This window comes from Lissotriton vulgaris, chromosome 7 (assembly GCF_964263255.1).
Source record: "Lissotriton vulgaris chromosome 7, aLisVul1.2, whole genome shotgun sequence".
Taxonomy (NCBI): Eukaryota; Metazoa; Chordata; class Amphibia; order Caudata; family Salamandridae; genus Lissotriton; species Lissotriton vulgaris.
The window spans coordinates 1,106,216,964-1,106,237,049 of record NC_141695.1 but is presented as its reverse complement, the minus strand read 5'-3'; the positions used below and the strand labels follow the sequence as shown (position 1 = coordinate 1,106,237,049).

At 47.2% G+C, this 20,086-nt stretch overlaps 1 protein-coding gene and 1 long non-coding RNA gene across 3 annotated transcripts in view; both read right to left on the bottom strand.

Moving 5' to 3' along the window:
* LOC147702982 (uncharacterized) overlaps window positions 1–20,086 on the bottom strand; it is a 92,368-nt gene that overhangs the window by 65,294 nt on the left and 6,988 nt on the right. The window lies entirely within an intron of this gene.
* Window positions 16,123–17,838, bottom strand: LOC147702983 (uncharacterized). Its single transcript, XM_086928856.1, has one exon. The coding sequence runs from the start codon at window positions 17,836–17,838 to the stop codon at window positions 16,123–16,125; it is 1,716 nt and encodes a 571-aa protein (XP_086784982.1).

Below are 20,086 nucleotides of genomic sequence, written 5' to 3'. Positions count from 1 at the left end.
ATATGAACATTTCCAGTGTAATTGGGGGAATGGTGGAAAATGAGGCATTGTTTTCTGAAGCACTGGCTGTATATGGACCTGCATCAGGTAAGGGAATGCTGGCCTTGATTAGGGCAATCTTCTATACAAAATAATTATTCAGGGAATCACAGAGGGGCTGTGAAAAAGAGGGGGTCATGGTGATCCGATCAGGTTTAGCCAACTCGTCAACAATAGAGAATATCTCCGCTTGTTAGTAGCGTTCAGCATTTTTTCAGAAAAATATTTGGTTTTGGCCTCTAGAATGGCCAGCTTATATGCTTTGAGTGCTGCAAGAAATGTGAGATTTCTAAATGGGCAGTAGTCTGCTCTCCATTTGCCCTCAGTTTGACAAAGTGATAATTTTAAGTCAAGAAGTGATTTTGGAAAGGGGCGACCACTCGGTCCCCCCGAACGTATGGCAGAGTGCCTCGATCCCCCCGGGAAGCCATTTTGGGCGGGAGGCGCGTCTCGGCTGGTATGCCCGAAGCGGCGTAGCCGGGGCGCGCTTTTTCCCGCCCTAGAGTGGGCTGGCCTAGACACTGACGCGGCCGGCCACGCCCTCGGGGCAGGCCGGGGCGGGTTTACGCCCGCCCTGAAGATGGATAAAAAGGGACGCAAGACCAGAAGACATCCTCTTGTTCCTGTGCTCTGAAGCTGCACCTCCTCGCTGCACGTGAGCTCGAGACGGAACGAAGAGCCAATTTTGAGCGTTTTAATCGTTCTTGTTTGTTTTGCAGTTACTTTGTTGGAGAATGCCGAAGAAGGTGGGAAAGCGCATGACTACCGACCAGATGCTGCGTGTTCTCATGAAGGAGATGTCCGAGCTAAAGAAGAGGGTGGACAAGAATGAGGAAAGGGGTCCAAAACGTCCTTTGGCGGGAGCAGCCCCGGGAGGGAAAAACAAGAGGCCCAGGAGGGGGGCAGCGGGTGAAGACATCCCGGGTCCCAGTGCCCCGCTCGAGGCTCCAACTCCCGTGCCGGAGGAGGGGAATCCGATTCCCGTTGTGGTCACCCCCGTGTCCGAGGATGATATGCCGCCCGAGCTGGCAGCACAGTTGACAGCGTGGTTGGGTAAAGGTAACGAGGGCGCCACGGCTGTCGATGCGCAGGCGCTGATAAAGCAATTGCGTGAGAAACGGGAAGCAGCCAAGGTGCCCGTGCCGGCTGCAGTAGGGGACAAGACACCAGGGACGATTGCGACCACAGAGGCAGCGTCAGGTGCAGGTAAGCGGCCATTGCCGATCGCGAGGGATGAGTCAACACCCTCTCGGAGAGAAAAGTTGGGGCAACATGTTCCTTTGGCAATTAAGGAAAAGATTTGGGCGGGGGAGTATGTGAACATTTTTTCATTGCTTGTCGATCATTATGAGGTGGAGCATGTAAAGAGTCAGAAGGATCTCATGCATCCGAGTGTTTGGCGCGCAAAAATGGCCGCCTTTAAAGTGAATGAGAATATCGGCAATTGGGGCAATGCTTGGGGAATCTTTACATCAATCTTGGGGGAACGTAGACCTGAGTTGCTTTCCGAGTTCCCAATCTATCAATCACGAATCATGGGGTACTCGACATCGCACCAGGGTAATCATTGGTTCTGTTACGATAATCTGTTCAGAAAGGAAAAGGAGCATAATAAAAGTTTAACCTGGGATTGTTATGATGCCTTGACTTGGGATAAAATGAGGGAGTCAGGAATGTTGAAAATGCCGTTGGTGGGAAGTAATGTTGGCGAATCCTCCCGGCAATATGCGGGGACGCCCTTTCGATCAGGTACGGGTGCCGACGATCACTCGAAACCTACCGGCAATACCGGAAAAAGGGGTTTCTGCTTTAATTACAACAGAGGTAAATGTACTAGACCCCAGGGATCGTGTAAATTCAAACATGAATGTAGTGGTTGTGGGTCGTCCCATCCTGAGGCCTCGTGCAGAGCCAGAACGGGTGATAACGGGGGGAGAGGAGGTGCCAAACAGGTCTAATATAGTCCGAGGGGCGCCTTTACCCACTCCGATTGATACCCTGGCGATGATTCCTTGGCTCAGTGACTACCCGGATCGTACTTCTGCTGGGGTGCTGCGGAACGGTTTTTCGTATGGTTTCCGCATCCCGGTAGGGGACTTTCAGGGTGTGGATAAGTGTAAAAACCAACTTTCCGTCCTGCAGCATACGACCGTAGTACAGGATAAGATCCGGAAAGAGGTGACTCGAGGTCGGGTCACCGGCCCGTTTAGTGTACCCCCGGTCCAGAATTTTGTTTGTTCTCCCTTAGGGGTAGTCCCCAAGAAAGACCCCGGTGAGTTCCGACTGATTCATAATTTATCAGCTCCACGAGGTCTTTCCGTAAATGAGGCAATCGATCCAGAAGTGTGTTCGGTGCGGTACGCATCCTTCGATGAGGCCGTAGCCATTTTGAATCGCCTGGGGCCCGGGGCGCTGATGGCGAAGTCAGATATCGAGTCAGCGTTCCGATTGCTCCCGGTACACCCAGACGACCAGCGTCTCCTAGGATTCATGTTTCAGGGTTGTTATTACATGGATAGGTGTATGCCAATGGGGTGCTCTATATCCTGTGCTTATTTCGAGAAATTCAGTAGTTTTCTACAATGGGTCTTCACAAAGAAAACGGGTTTCCAAGATGTAATGCACTACCTTGATGATTTTCTGTTTCTTGGGGCAGCCGGGGGTCTTGAATGTGGCCGGGCCTTGGCCGAATTTCGTGTGTTGATGAAACAGTTTGGTGTGCCATTGGCGCCGGGTAAAACAGTGGGTCCTACGACTTGCCTCGAGTTTCTGGGGATCGAGTTGGACTCCATTGAGGGGTGTTTCCGTTTGCCAGCTGAGAAAGTGTTGAAGTTCAGGGCTGCGCTGCAAATGTGTATAAATGCATCAAAAGTTACGCTGCAACAATTACAGCAGGTGGTGGGACAGTTGAATTTTGCCTTGAGGGTAATACCAATGGCCCGCCCCTTTTCCCGTTCAATTGCCCAAGCGATGGTCGGCCTTAAAGAGGGCCATCATCGCACGAGACTATCGGCCGAGATCCGCCAGGACATGCGTATTTGGTTAGCATTTTTGGCGGATTTCAATGGTAGAATCGTCTGGAATGAACCAGCCGTGTCTTCTGAAGAGCTGGGGCTATGGACAGATTCGGCAGGAAGCATAGGTTTTGGCGCCATCTTCGGCACGAAATGGTCGGCACAAAGATGGCCGACATGGTGGCATGAGAATGGTCTGACGAGTAATATTGCTTTCCTGGAACTGTTTCCCATCTTGGTGGCCTTGAGAACATGGCCCGATGGGTTCAAAGATCACTCTGTCGTATTTTGGTCTGACAATATGACCGTGGTCGAGTGCATCAATAGTCAGGCAGCACGTTGTAAACTGATTTTAAGACTGCTTAAGGAAATTGTTTTACTGTGTATGCAATTGAACGTGCTATTCAGAGCAAAACATGTTCCAGGGGTGATGAATCAGGCGGCTGACGCACTGTCTCGTTTTCAAATGCAGGCTTTTTCGGGTTTCCTCCCCTCAGCGGACCCAGAGCCGGCACCCTTTCCCGAAGCTCTCTGGTCTCTCGGTGCCCCGAACTTCGTCACCTCGTGGGAGAGAGTCTAGCACCAAGGACGAGGAAGGCATACGAAGGGGCGTTTCGGGCCTATTTAGCCTTTTTGGGGAGTGATAGAGAGCGACTTTGGGGTCACGAGGAATGGGTAGTGAATTTCCTGATGTCCTTACGTAGGGCTGGGAAATCGGTGGCTACGGCCCAGAGGCATCGTGCTGCCATTTCCTTTGTTGCCAGAGCACACGCTATTCAGGACCCAACAGCGTCTTTCGTTGTACAGAAAGCGCTGCGTGGGTGGCAACGCCTTGAGGGTCGCAGAGTAGATGAAAGGCGCCCGATAGGTTTGGATAGATTGTCCCAGTTGTTGGCCACACTCCCGGCCACATGTTCATCTCAGTTTGAGGCGGTGCTGTTCCGAGCCGCTTTTACGCTAGCATTTCACGGAGCAATGCGGGTAAGCGAACTAGTTGCAAGGAACAAACTGGATGTGGCGGGGGGTTTGTGCCAAGAACACGTTCAGATCAGGGGAGAAACAATGACTGTCTCCTTTGTAAAGTCCAAGACTGACCAAGATGGGATGGGTGACTGCGTCATCATACGCAGGATTCCTGGGTCCTCCATATGTCCGGTAAAGTGTTTAGAGGATTACCTAGCACGAAGGGTGGCATCATGGGGGGGGACTTTGTTAAGACACGCTGATGCCACCCCACTGACGAAATTTCAGTTTCAGCGGGTGCTTGCGATGTCAATTGCCGCTGCGGGCTTGAACCCGGGTGAATTTGGGACCCATTCCTTTCGGATACGGAAGCTACAGCCAGGGGTCTTAATGTTGAACAAGTAAAACGAGTGGGGCGTTGGTCCTCCAATTGTTATAAAAGATACGTGCGGTTGCACATGTTGTGAAGCTGTAATAATGTACTCACGCTTCTTGTTTTTGTTTGGTTTTCAGTTACGCAAGCCTACGAGGCGGGGCGGACTATGCAGTCGACCCTACACCGGGCCAGCGGTCAGACATCACCGGCTGTGAAAAAGGAGGTGTGGGTCGTGGGCCACTCATACGTGAGGCGTGCCGCAGACGTATTCAAAGCAGGTGACATGATTCACGTAGCTGGGGAATACGGGTACAGGATGTCTTTCTACGGAAGGGGCGGTCTCTGTATTGACCAGTTTCAAACATTTTTCGAGGGTTTGTTAGGGCGGACAAGGTCACCGCCGTCTATAGTTATAGTGCATGTTGGGGGCAATGATTTGGTCACCATCGGTAGACGACTACTCCTGGAGGCAATGCTTTCCACTGTAAGTTGGTTGGCGAGGAGAGTTCCGGGGTGCACGATTGCATGGTCCCATTTGATTCCACGAAAGGTGTGGCGGGGGGCTATCTCTATTCCTGCTTTGAACCATTCTGTTAGAAAGCTTAACAATAAAGTGAGTAGGTTGTTCCGTTCCAGGACATTGCATTCTATTTCTCATAGCTGTATTAATGATGACAGTATGTATTTGGGGGATGGTGTGCATTTGTCTTGGGTGGGGAATGAGTTACTCTTAGGAGACTTCTTAGCATGGTTAAAATCGTTGAAACATGACCTTTAGGTAGGAGTTTTGTGGGGGGTCCGGATAGCCGGTCAACTATCCGGCCTGTGGCGGTAAGGTCATGATCGGTGAGCACTAATTGGAAGATCCCTATGAGTGGGCGTCACCCAACACGGATGGGAGCGCTCGGGGGAGGTGGCCTTTGGCCCCTCAACGGGGAGGCGGTCCCTTCTAAGGATGGGTCGCCGAAAGAAGAGGAAAGGCGGTCAAGGCCCCTTCCTGTGTAGGAGGGGTTACAGCCCCCTCCTGGGGAATTTCCCGGGGCCAGTGACATCTGCGACGGCAGATGCGGTAAGTTGTGTGGGGTTGGGGGGAGGTCTACGATACCTTCTAGATACCTCACACGAGTCTTCGAACGACCTTTAACTGGCGTCGAGTTGATAAGTGCCCCCGTCAAGTCAAGGGAAATTGGTAGTAGTTGCACTTGAGTACGCCTCAGTGCTGTCGCCCCTCCCAAGTGGGGGGGGGTATGTCTGGTTAGGGATCTTGACACCGGTTACGACCTTGCCGTTGGCCCTTAAACGTTAGGATGTACAATTTCAATATTTCAAGTAAATGTTTTTGTAGGATGTTAGTTCGGCTAGGAGAACCTCTGTATTAGAGAATCTGTTAAGGTTAGCCAAACATCGCAATGTGGTATGAAATTGTACATTAATGTTTAAATGTTTTAATTTTTTGTTTTAATAAATACGGCCGGGAGGGTCACTCCCTCCCACTTCCAAAAACTTCAAGAACTGTTTCCGGTTTCCCTCCTTTGGGGATTGTGTTGAGAGGGGGTGGCGGGTATCTCAGCCATATGGAAAGGGGCGACCACTCGGTCCCCCCGAACGTATGGCAGAGTGCCTCGATCCCCCCGGGAAGCCATTTTGGGCGGGAGGCGCGTCTCGGCTGGTATGCCCGAAGCGGCGTAGCCGGGGCGCGCTTTTTCCCGCCCTAGAGTGGGCTGGCCTAGACACTGACGCGGCCGGCCACGCCCTCGGGGCAGGCAGGGGCGGGTTTACGCCCGCCCTGAAGATGGATAAAAAGGGACGCAAGACCAGAAGACATCCTCTTGTTCCTGTGCTCTGAAGCTGCACCTCCTCGCTGCACGTGAGCTCGAGACGGAACGAAGAGCCAATTTTGACCCACCCACCAGCCCCTGAGGACAGCCAGTTGTTTTAATAAAGTTGATCAATTATTCTATTTCGTTTACAGGTTGTTTTAGTGTTATATTGATATTGAATGTGTAATAAAGATTGGTCTAATTTTACAAGTTTGTGATTAAAGAACTTCGGATTTAAGGTCCATTTATAAACAGGTTTTTTCGGTCATAGTGGCCAATGTAGTTTCGTTTGGTTAGCATTTGTCGTATTTATTTTGGTCGGGCGGTAAGGTCATGATCGGTGAGCACTAATTGGAAGATCCCTATGAGTGGGCGTCACCCAACACGGATGGGAGCGCTCGGGGGAGGTGGCCTTTGGCCCCTCAACGGGGAGGCGGTCCCTTCTAAGGATGGGTCGCCGAAAGAAGAGGAAAGGCGGTCAAGGCCCCTTCCTGTGTAGGAGGGGTTACAGCCCCCTCCTGGGGAATTTCCCGGGGCCAGTGACATCTGCGACGGCAGATGCGGTAAGTTGTGTGGGGTTGGGGGGAGGTCTACGATACCTTCTAGATACCTCACACGAGTCTTCGAACGACCTTTAACTGGCGTCGAGTTGATAAGTGCCCCCGTCAAGTCAAGGGAAATTGGTAGTAGTTGCACTTGAGTACGCCTCAGTGCTGTCGCCCCTCCCAAGTGGGGGGGGTATGTCTGGTTAGGGATCTTGACACCGGTTACGACCTTGCCGTTGGCCCTTAAACGTTAGGATGTACAATTTCAATATTTCAAGTAAATGTTTTTGTAGGATGTTAGTTCGGCTAGGAGAACCTCTGTATTAGAGAATCTGTTAAGGTTAGCCAAACATCGCAATGTGGTATGAAATTGTACATTAATGTTTAAATGTTTTAATTTTTTGTTTTAATAAATACGGCCGGGAGGGTCACTCCCTCCCACTTCCAAAAACTTCAAGAACTGTTTCCGGTTTCCCTCCTTTGGGGATTGTGTTGAGAGGGGGTGGCGGGTATCTCAGCCATAATTAAACCAGCGTTGAGCATCATGCTTGCGCTTGAACCTGAGTTTCTTCAAGGGAGCAAGAATGTCTCGGGCGTCTGTAACCCAGGTATGGATTCTGTCAGCCTGGGTGTGGACGGACAGGGGGAAACCTGCCTCGTCCAAAAAGGAGGGAGTGGTGGAGGCCAATGAAAGACAAAGTGAGGAGACGTCTACCTTACCCCAATTCCGAGTAAGCGGGCACTTAGTGGGGCAGCATGTAATAGAGGGGGCTTTAGGTACGAGGAAAGAGATGAAAGAGTGGTCTGACCAAGCACATGGAGAAACCTGAAGGTTTAACACTTCCTGGTTTTGAGCCCAAAGCTGGTCAAGAATATGGCCCTTATTATGGGTGGGAACATGAACGTATTGAAGAAAGTTCAAGCTAGTTAAAAGATCGATGAACTCCCTAGAGGAGGTACTTTCCTGTAGAGATTGGGGCCAATAGTTGAAATCGCCTATAATAAGAGTCCTCGCATGGTTGATGGCCAGTTCAGCAGCTATGTCACCAAAAGAGGGCAGAAAGCTGGGCTTCTGTCCTGGGGGGCGATAAAAAACAGCGACAGTGAGGGGGAAGCTTTCTAGGTCAAATTTAAAAATTATGTAATCCACCGATTGTATGGGGCGCATGCTGAGAGATTTAACTTTATGAGCATGAGAAATTATAGCAGCAGCCCCACCACCCATCTTACCCTGCTGCCGGTTCGCCTGAAGGATATAATAGCCGTCAGGAATGGCGGCCAGAATGTCAGGGGTGGTATCGGCTGTAAGCCATGTTTCAGATAGTAACAGTATATCTGGCTTAATTGTTTCAAGAAAGTAGAGTATCTCTGTCATAACCAGACGGGTCAGGGGAACCACTACGTTGCAGAGTAGCCGGACCTAGGCTAGCGGCGGACACTGTGGCCGGTGTAGGCTGAGACAGTCGGGGGGATTGTAATGAGGTGGACCAAACATCGGGAGCTAAGCGGTGTTCGAATGGAGGATTATGGCCACATAGAGAGATGAGTGTTTGGGGGGAATATATCCTAGTAGACTGTAGGCCGGCAGGGGGGGTATCCCCTAGGCCCAGACTGGCGCGGACGGGCGCAGACGGGCTTGCCTTTGGCGCGCCGCATGCGCCCGCTGCGCGCGTCCGCGTGTCCGCTGCGCGTGTCCGCTGCGCGTTGTCATGAGGGTCTGGTTTTAAGGTGAGGTGGGCGTGAGCGCTGGACCGCTCACCTCCTCCAACCGAAAGTAGAGGGGTGTTGCAGTGTGTCACACCGATGGGCTCCCTCCACAACAATCGGGCGCAGACTGCTCGCGGTGGAACGGGGAGTCCAGCTGGAACAACACGAATATAAAGGCTAATAAATTTGGCTAATTAAAAAAGGTATCATCAGCATACTGTAGGTATTTAATTTCTTTACCCATTACAGCAGGGGAATGCGAGTTTACATCATTAAAATGGAATGGGAGATCAGACAGAAATAAATTAAAAAGGCAAGGGGCGAGCACACATCCTTGTTTTAGGCCGACATTCGTTTCAAGGCGGCGGGTAGTGTGTCTACCATCGCCAATTTTGACCTGAACCCAGGTATTGGAGTAAAATAATTAAACCATTTTTGAAAGAGTTACTGATATACCCCACTTCGTTAACTTAGTCCAAAGGATATTTCTGGGTACAGAACCAAAAGCGGCTTTTAAGTCGATAAAACAGATGTATAATTTTTGTTTCCTTCATAATGCTTTTTCTCCTAATAATGAGAATAAAATCAAATTCAAATCAAATTAGTAAGAGTCGATTCTCCCTTCCTACTCACTCATATGGGGATCCTGGTTTGCTTCCTTGCCCCTCGTGTACAACGTGTGAAACGTGTACAAGCAACCAATTTATGCATGTGTAATATGATCATACTGCATTGCAACCAAGATAAGCTGTCATGTAGTAAGAGTTTATTTGTACGTGAAATATGAGGTAGGATATCTACTGTACTAAGTTTGAACTGATGGTGGATGGGTTGTCCTGCCATGGCAATGTTATGTTGGACAGTCTATCTTGTGGACTATCTACTGGGACTATATATGGCAATAATAATTTTGTTAACTGTATTATTCAATGTGAAAATGTAATAAACAGATCGAACAAAAAAAAAATTGATGCTTGGCCGGCACACAATAAAAAATCATGGTATTCTGCAGCTCAGTTGATTGCTCCAAGTATCGCATGTCTATTAATAATACATAAACACTATATATACTTGTAACTGGAATTTCAGACTGACACAATGGTTTATTACTTTTGTAGATTGGCTATCGGACCAAAAAACTACAGATTAAATGTCACCTGTTTCTATTTTTCCTACATACTTTTTTCTTTAGTTTTTGATTTCAATGATAATTTTCTTTGGAAAAACCATCAGAGATTTACACTTATGACCCCTTCCTTAATTCAGAATTCTGTCTACTTTTCAGTGTTCTACAGCTTAAGGGGATCATTCATGGGTACCTCTTTCCCCCACAAACTACATGTAGGAAAAACCACAAAAATAGAAAACATTGACTACAGCTTAAAAACTGCAAAATCTGCAGTGAAGAAAATAATTTTTAAATCAAATTGCTTGTTGCTGAATGCTGAGGAGAGAGTGATCTTAGCACTGATTCTTTTGATAATTTTTTTTTGGCTAGAAACTCTCACAATTTCTTGCACAGAAGTTTCTCCCTATTTTTAGAAAAAAGAAAATTGCTACGTTTTTGTAGCTTTCCCGTTTCCCAACAGATGAATCCACAAACGCTGCGTGTCTTTAGAATCCACAACATGTGGGAAAAACAGCACAGTTTTAGCCTGATGATCTTTGGTGCAAAAACGTGCATGGTACTTTACGCACAAACTGCCCCAATATAATACAAAGGACTCATTACTGTGGGGAAAACCTTAAAATCCTATTGTTATATAAACTTGTTATGTTTGATTACTGTCAGGGTTCACATCCCCATTGATTGAACCAGAGCCTCTTGTGAAGAGACTGCTTTATTGGGTATGGAGGGCACACACCAGGGGCACAGTGGTGCCTAATGAGTGTATAATACATGGGAATCTGTAATATCTGTATAAACAGTAGTCAATCATTTCTTTATAATCCTCAAATTGTGACTAACCAAGTTGTGGATTATAAAGAGAAGATGTCAGAACTCTACTATTGTAAGGGTATTACTTTTGAGTCCTGAAGTCGAGAACTAGCTGCAGAGATAAAAGGCAGGTCAGGTCACTGAACATATTTAAAGTGGCTATTCAAAGCAACAAATGGAACATTGTTTTTCTTACTTTTGCCCTATTGTAATGGCTTAAAATGACAAACAGAAAGAATATGATAATTTTTTACACTCCTTAGATAGAGAAAATCTGGACTCTTTCTGCAAATGTCTACACATTGTGAGCAATTGCAGCTGTTTTTTTTAATCTGACTTGCATTGAACTGTTACTAATATATGTTTGCAACAAATATCTAACAGGTTTTTGATGTGTTTCATTTTGCACTAGAGGTTTTTTTATACTTTATGTTTGTAAACATACTCATTCTTTCATATTATTGAGCCATGCATCAAGGTTTAAAGTGCTTTGTGGGAAAGGTGATGGTGTGACCATGTCTGGGGTAGCCAGTGGTGGCCCCTGCACTTGGTTAACCCCCCAGCCTAAATCAGTGGTCAAGAACCTGGGAGTAGGTGTAGATAGTGCCCTTTCTTTTGAGGCACATGCTAAATCAGTGGCAGGCACCTGTTTCAGGTTACTATGTGGCCTATCCTATGACTTTTCGATCCCCCTACCTGGCAGTTGATCGTCCAGTCAACTGTCATGACTAGACTGGACTATTGCACCTTGTTACTTTTAGGCTCCAACAAATCAGTGATACAAAGGCTCCAACTTGCCCAGAACGCAGCAGCCCGCGCTTTGTTTGCACTCCCCAAGCATTGTCACATCTCCGACCTTCTCCACCGGCTACACTGGCTGCCAATGGCACAGAGAATTTATTTGAAAGCTCTCTGTATTATCCATAAGATCTTTGTGGGCCTGTGTCCGGGGAATGTGAGTGCTATGTTTTCCCCTCCCCCCTTGGCTTAGGACGAGGCCAGAAGTACCGACGGAGAGAGTGGTGCCTCCACTTCCTGAGCAGTGGCCAGGAGAGGTGAGGCTCACTCCCAAGAATTATTGGGAAAGAATCCATAAGAGCTGTTGAACCGGACATAAAGACGCAGGAGTTTGTCGCTTACTGTAAGATATCCGGTATCATTTTGTTTGTGTAAATACTTTGTTTTGTTTTGCACACTTTATTGCAGTAGTGTATTAAAAGGTCCTGACGAAAGCCTGTAGGGGAATGTCCCCTTGAAATGGCAGAAACATGTTGACCACAATACTATCTTCCTTTGGCAGTTATTACATCAAATTGTCAATACACTCGTTTTTAACATTGACACCATGATTTTGCCCTAATAAAATTATTCCCTGTTATCATGGTAGCCAATTTTAAGTTATACACTTGTTTTTTGTTTACACATTTTTCTCACTGCAATTAATATCCCATACCATTTCACCCATTCTTTGGTACCTTTGGTTGGATCCATCACTGGTGGTCTTGGAAAATTGGAGAATAACACACGATATCAACAGGTGTGTCTCCTTATCTAGACCATTATCTACAAGAGTCGCAGATGACGATGCTCCACCATATGGGTGGGCTGATGGGATTCATTTCCTGGTGATGGTGACACATACATCATATCAAACACATAGTCTTTCTATTCTGCCTCTAGTTATAGCATAGACCACTGACAGTCTCTTTTGTTTAGTTCTAGTGCTATGTTTTCTCCTTATGTACCCACCCCAGCCTTGCGCTAAGCTACATCTAGCCCAAGTGCCTCGGGTACGCAGGGCCAGGGCAGGTGGACATTTATTTAAGACACTGGGGCCTGCCCTTTGGAACTCTCTACCTCTTTCTATCTGTAGCATTTCTGACCATTGAGTTTTTAAAAGGACAGTGAAGACTCGACTTTTCTCCAATCACTAAGCTACCTTTGTCTCCCACTATACTAGACAGTTAGAGCTGGGACGCCCCGCTGCTGGGGCAGCCATGTGCTTTATAAATATTTTAACATAACACAACATAAAGTACCCCCTGGCGTACATGACAAGGATATTGCAAGCCACCTTTGGAGATCCATAACCTTATACAGGAACTTGGCCTTTGGTCTCCTTCTTCTATATGGTTGTGGATCTCCTCTGTGTCTTACAATATTCTTATATTGTACATCAAGGAGTAAGAACAATAGTTACTTACCTGTAAACAGGTGGTTCTCCAGTATTGGTATCTTTCATAGATTCATATGCCTGAATCATTCCCCGTCGTCGGAGTGGGAGTCCCACGGTACATAAAAAAGCAATAATATGTCATATTATATATAGCAAATATCAGAAGTACCAAACCAGGAAGTAAAGTAGCACCAGCTACAGTAGAAAAAACCTTCACACCCGTGACTATCCTAGTCATTATGTGTTAGTCCAAACTGCAGCCAATCAGGGGACAGTACCCACCAGAATGTTCTCCCCAGAGGCTCAGGCTCTCAGATTTTCTCGCACAGGAGTGAAACGCCATAATGCCTGAGTGAGTCTCTGGGGGGAGGCGGGCGGGTTGCATGTGAATCTATGAAAGACACCAATACTGGAGAACCACCTGTTTACAGGTAAGTAACTATTGTTCTTCTCCAGTATTAGGAGTGTCTTTCATAGATTCACATGCCTGAATCAGAATAGTAAGCAGTACTCCCAGCATAACGCTCATAGACGTCAGAGTATCAAATATATATATACAGTATACATGTATAACAATAATCATCAACATCTGAAATACCGTCTAAAGAGCATAGAGGAGGAGGTGGAAACAGAGGCTCACCTTATTTGAAAAGATTGCGCAGCACTGCTCTTCCAACCGAAGCATCTGCGTCGTCTGCTGAATCTAGACAGTAGTGTCTAGTAAAGGTGTGCCTGCTAGACCACGTAGCAGCTCTGCAGATCTGTCGAAGAGGCACACCAGCAAAAAGGGCAGTGGAAGAGCTAACCGCCCTTGTAGAATGTGCTCTTGGCAAGGCCTGTAAGGGTCTATCGGCCTGCTGATGACAAAGTCCAATTGTAGAGGAGACCCATCTAGCAATGGTCTGTTTTGAAACTGCACAGCCCTGGCGCTGCCGCCCATAAGCCACGAGCAGCTGGTCTGTCTTGCGGATGGCAGAGGTTCTTGATAGGTAAAACTTGAGGCATCTCCTAATATCCAACGAATGCAGTGCTCGTTCAGCCGGAGACTGTGGGGTTGGAAAGAATGTCTTGAGGACAACCGGCTCATTCAGATGAAAATCCAAAGGCACTTTTGGCATGTACGTTGGATTAGTACGTAGTACTACTGAGTCAGTGGTAAATTGGATGAAAGGCGATCTAGATGTGAATGCCTGAATATCGCTAACTCTTCCAGCAGATGTTAAAGCCAGTAACAATGACACTTTCCATGTTAAAAATTTCAGGCCCACCTTATGGATCGGCTCAAAAGGGTGACGCATGAGCTGAGTTAGTACGACATTCAGATCCCATGTAGGAGGAGGTTTCCACACAGGCGGAAACATACGAAACAATCCTTTGAAAAATTGCTGTATAATCTGCACGGAAAACAAAGAATTTGATCCATCCTGACGAAATCTGGAAATGGCAGCCAGGAAGACCTTAAGAGTAGAATTCGCCAAACCCAATCTGGCCAAGTGCAAAAAGAAGGGTAGAATTTGCTCTGGCTTGGCATGAATGGGATGAAGACCATTAGACTGGCACCATGCACAGAAACGCCTCCACTTAAGTTTGTAGGTCTTGATCGTAGATGGAGCTTTGGCCTTCGCCAGGACCTCCTGGCAATCCTGCGGAATGTTTAAGTGTGCAAATTCCATGTGCTGAGGAGCCAAGCCGACAATTTCAGCGAGTTCGGGTCCGGATGGTACACCCTGCCCTTGTGGGTAGAGAGAAGATTGTGAATGCGAGGAAGTTGGATAGGGTTGCATTCCGAGAGAAGGAGCAGCTCGGTGAACCAGTATTGCCGGGGCCATCGTGGAGCAATCAGTATCAACCGGCATGGTTGCTTTTTCATATTCTTGATGACTTTCGGGATCAGTGGTATCGGTGGAAAAGCGTAAGCGAATATTTGATACCAACTCATCGAAAGGGCATCCCCGCACAAGTCCTTGTGGGGAACCCAGCTTGCAAAGTATGGGCATTTCCGGTTCTGGTGCGTCGCAAACAAGTCCAGATCCGGATGCCCCATGTCTGAAAGATGCGGTCTAGAGATGGTTGATGTAGTTCCCACTCGAGAGTGCAACCTGTGGATCTGCTGAGAGAGTCCGCTAACACATTCGCGATTCCCGGGACATGGACAGCTGACAGATGGATATTGTGAGTCAGGGCCCAACTCCAAATCTCTTGTGCCTGGTGCGACAGCCGGGCTGATCTTGTGCCTCCCTGCTTGTTTAGGTAATGCATGCAGGTGGTGTTGTCTGTCCGAACCAAGACTGTGGCACCTTCTAGGGTCGCCTGAAAGGACTTCAGGGCTAGAAAGATGGCGTGCAATTCTAGCCTGTTTATGTTCCCGCTGACCGTCATGCCTTGGAGGTGTGCACCCCAGCCTGTCATTGAAGCGTCTGTCGTCACTATGAACCTGGGCACTTCCGTGAGGAAAGAGCATCCCACTTGTATGTTGCAACCTTGACTCCACCATTGGATCACTTCTCGCATTCGTGGTGTTATTTTTATGATATCCTCGAAGGACCCCGACACCTGTATCCACTAGCGACTGAGCTCCTCTTGCAAGGGCCTCATCCGAAGACGACAGTTGGGGGTGAGAAGAATACAGGAAGAAATCATCCCTATGAAGGACTTGAACATGCGTACTGAAACGCACCTTTTTAACAACAGTGCAGCAGCCAGCCGCTGTATCTTTTCCTGTCTCTCCTTTGAGATAAATACTTGGGCGAGCTTGGTGTCCAGTGTCGCTCCCAAGAAAGTCTTTCTCCTTGCTGGCCTTAGGTGCGATTTCTCAAAGTTCACTGAGAAACCCAGGCTTTGCATCAGTGACAGAGTTTTTTGAATGTGAGTTTTTACCATGTTGAAAGAACTGGCCTTGATAAGGCAATCGTCTAGATATGGATATATCTGTATTGACTGCAACCGAAGGTGGGCTGCCACCGGGGCCAGTATCTTTGTGAACACTTCGGGGGCTGAGCGCAGTCCAAAGGGAAGAACTTTGAACTGGAAGTCCCTGCCAGCCACTCTGAACCTTAGAAACTTCCGGTGCCTGGGAAAAATTGGAACATGGAAGTATGCATCCTGAAGGTCTAGTGTTGCCATATACTCTCCCGCCGAAAGAAAATGGAGGATTTATTGAAGTGTCAGCATCCTGAATGACAGTTTTTTGAGGAATTTGTTAGGGCACGCAGGTCGAGGATGGGTCGCCATTCCCCCGACTTCTTGCAAATAAGGAAAAATCTTGAGTAGAAGCCTTTTCCTTTCTGATGATGAGGTACCCTTTCTATTGCTCCTTTTCGAATCATAGTGTTGATCTGGGCAAACAGCTCCTTGAGATGTGCTGGATGTGGTCCTCTTGGGGGGGAGTTTGGAGGAGTTTTTACGAATTCCAAAATGTGACCTCTGGCTACCACATCCAGAACCCATTTGTCTGTGGTAATCTTGGACCAATTTAAGTAATTTTGGGATATTTTTCCTCCAATTTGGTTCGGGTTGGGACAAAGTGGCGGCAGGATGCGTTTCTCACTTTTTATTGTCTCTTCCGCGATGGTTGGATTTTCCTCGAGACTGAGAAAAATTTCCTTTTCTCTGTCCGTAAGTCTGTTGACGATAGGGCTGGTATCTTTGGTTTCCCTGGGCGGAAGTATAGGAACGCTGTTGGTTATAGCCTCCTCTATTAGAGAAATTCCCTCTTCCTCTTGCTCCACGAAAGGAAGACTTCCTGTATTGTAAAGTGCCCAGCGAACGTGCTGTCTCAGTATCCTTCTTGATGGCTTCCAGAGCATCGTCTACATGGTTTCCAAATAAATACTCTCCATCATATGCCATATCTATAATCCTTGTTTGGACCTCCTGTCGAAAGGATGTTGCCTTCAACCATCCTTGCCTCCTGAGAACAGCTGCACCCGCTAGCTGACGAAAACCTGTGGCAGCAACGTCCACTGCAGCATCAATCATCTCAGATGAGACGCACTCTCCTTCCTGAAGGATTTTCTTTGCTTCAGCCCGATCTGGCTCGGGAAGTTTGTCCACATACGGCGAGATGTCCGACCATATCTGCCAATCGTATCTCCCTAATATGGCTAGAGAGTTAGTAGCTCTAATAGTTGTAGCTGCAATTGTAGAAACTTTTTTCCCGATTGAATCTAGACGTCTCCCGTCTTTATCTGGCGGAACAGAGACCTGAGATGTTGGGTTAGTAGATCTCTTTTGCGCTGCCTGTGCTACCACAGAGTCTGCTTTCGCTTGTCCAATGAGGCACGCTGGAGATGAATTTGGCGCCCTATATTTTTTATCCACTCTCGGGAGCACTGCTGGCAAAGAATTTGGTTTGGACATGATCTTCAGTCCTTCCTTCCATATGAAATCTATGATTGGAATGGTCCAACTCTGTTTTTGTGGCGAAGACTTGAAGTCATACAAGAAGCAGTCTTCTTGTTTTGACTCCATAGTTATCAGGAACCTCCTTGTTGCTCTATCCATGATCTTGTGGAATGAGGCAATGTCCACAGGAGGTGACTCTGATGTTGTAGGCTCTGCCGGAGAGGGTGTGTTGGCATTGTAATCCTCATACTCCGACGATTCTGGCCTATTGTCTAATTCTCCTTCTTCCTGCTCCTCAATATCTGAGTACTCTTCATCCTCTGTTTGAGGAGCTGTGACTTGTGACGCAGACAATGCTGGACGTCCTTCCTCCAACGTCACAGAAACAACTGGCTGTGCCTGCTTTGAAAGCGGCGTCGCTGTTTTAGGTCTTGGCGTAGATACATGAGAGTCACCTGACTCCGAAGGTGGAAAACGCCTATAGTAGTCGCTGAGCATGTATTGTAGATTGCGAAATAATTCCTCAGGCATTTGCATGCCGGGAGCAGGCCTGCCCCCATGTGATAAGGGCTCCGTTTCTTGCATATCTTCCTCCGTATCCCCGTCTTGAATCTTAATTTGGAGGTCAGACGGGCTTCTGGCCGATCCAAAGTTCTCATCCTCATAGGATCCTTCCTCATCAGAATCCAAAAGCTTCTCTGGCACTACCAGCGTAGAAGGAATCGCCTCATTAGTAGCCCGTTTCTTTAACAGCGTAGCTGTAGTTGCAGGTGATGGCAACGGTATCCCAGATGGCTGTGCTGACCAGACTTGTAAGGCAGTGCAGCTTGACAGTGGTGGCGTCGATGGGATCACCTCCGTCGCCGACGAACCTGCTTTTTGCTGCTGAATTTTTTGCTTCGTCGACTGTACCATCGTCAACGATTGATCTATCTTCGTCGACGACGACTTTTTAGATGATATCTTCGTCGACGAGGTCGTCGACGATAACTTCGTCGACGGGGACGTCGTCAAGGTCGTCGACGGTAGCTTCGTCGACGTGGATTTTATCGTCGACGAGGATTTCATCGTCGACGGCAACGTCGTCGGCGAGAGCTTCGTCGACGAGAGCATCGTCGACGGCACAATTTTCATCGTCGACGGGGAGCCAACCTTCGACATTAGATTCGTAGACGAGGAGCTCGTCGACGGAACCTTAGCCATCGTCGACGGGACTATATTCGACGACGAGATAGGCCTGATCTGCACATGGACCAGCGTAGGCGATGAGGCCGAAGACATCACTAGAGATAGCTTAGGTGAGGAGAAAGTCATCGTGCAGGTGGTAGACGTGGCCACATGAGAGGAAACACAATCCTTTTTTGATGTTGAAATTGTCAAAGGTGGCAACTGAGGAGGGACAGACTGTGAAGATTTCTTGGGAACTGCAGATTTCCCAGACTTCTTAGAGGGCGTACTATCCATCTTAACAGTTGGAAGAGTCTTTTTTGAAACACTAGGCCCAGAAGAATCCAGAGAGGATTGGGCCTTCTTTGCCACCTTCGCCCTTGGAGATGAAACTTCAGTTTCAGCCTTCCTCTTAATGGAAATTAGTGAAGAACCAGAGGCAATGCTTCCTACATCAGACAAAGGGTCCTCCTTGTCCTTGAGTCTGTTAAGCCACAACAGAATTCGCCCTTCTCTGTCCTTGATGGTCTTAGGGGGGAAGGTCCGGCAGATCTTGCACTCCTTTGCCTTATGGTCAGGATAAAGGCAATATAAACATTTTTTGTGGGGATCTTCTTTGAATAGCCTAAGCTTCCCACAAGAATCACAGGCCCTGAACAGGGATTTAGAAGTAGTCATCTAAAAAACTTGAAGAAACTAACTAATCTTGAAGAAAACTGAGCAGAGCTCAGGGAGACTCCCTTCACACGACATGCGGTAGAAAATCTGAGAGCCTGAGCCTCTGGGGAGAACATTCTGGTGGGTACTGTCGCCTGATTGGCTGCAGTTTGGACTAACACATAATGACTAGGATAGTCACGAGTGTGAAGGTTTTTTCTACTGTAGCTGGTGCTACTTTACTTCCTGGTTTGGTACGTATGATATTTGCTATATATATTATGGCATATTATTGCTTTTTTATGTACCGTGGGACTCCCACTCCGACGACAGGGAATGATTCAGGCATGTGAATCTATGAAAGACAACCCTAATACAGGAGAATTTGGCCCTTATAGAATGTACCTCAAAGTGCCAAAAAGGAATCTTGCCAAGGCAATATGCATTCAGTTTCTTATGGTACTTCAGAAAATATAGTTGCTCACCATAGTCCAGAGGCAGGAAAACTTTGATTGCAGAATTCAGGATGCAAGGAAATGGAATCCACTTTATGTCGTAATATCAAGTTACTAAAATTGTCCTGCCTCAACATTATAACTAAAATATTGACTACCACAATATGGTGAAGGTAAGTATACATACGTAAGTATATATTTATTGTTCTTCACTCTACATCTACGTATATCAATAATCTAGGTGCACATATGTGGAGTTAGGTATAGTAAATCTTACTTAAATATGTATACTTATGCTTACAATATTATATTAGTAAATATTTTGGTCACAATATCCTAAAGAGAGCAATATTTGAGATCAGTATTGTGGGGAAATATGGAAATATACTCTACCTCAAACGAGAGAGGCTGTATCTCCAAAGCTCACAATCCACTTAACTGTCAGGGATAGCCATAAGGTCAATTAGGGAACTGGCCAACCTGTAGTTATTTACCAATCATGGTAGTGAGCTGAAAATCTAACCACGATAGGCACATTAAAGCTCATGATTTAAAACCCTAATTTAAGATGAACAACTTCACAGTCTAAGTGGACTCATAGCTGGAGTCCCACTATGTGAAGCTAAATTAGAAAAGGCCTCAGGAAGAACCAAGGGCAATTACAGTCAGAGCTTGTTGTGGATTTTATAATTATGCTGAAGCAAGGTGGTGTTAAAGGTTTGCCAAATGGCCTTGGCAGTCTTCTCATACTGAAGCTGATGAAACGACAGCCCAGGGTACAAAGTCGTGGTCTAACTGATGCAGATGGCATCGAAGTACACATGGAGAAACCCAGGGGTGTTTCTAGGTGTTATGAGTATGCCATGGCCATTGAGTCGATAATT

Coding starts and splice junctions, on each gene's coding strand:
- LOC147702983 (XM_086928856.1), bottom strand. CDS start 17,838: ATGGTACAGTCGACGAAGCAAAAAATTCAGCAGCAAAAAGCAGGTTCG.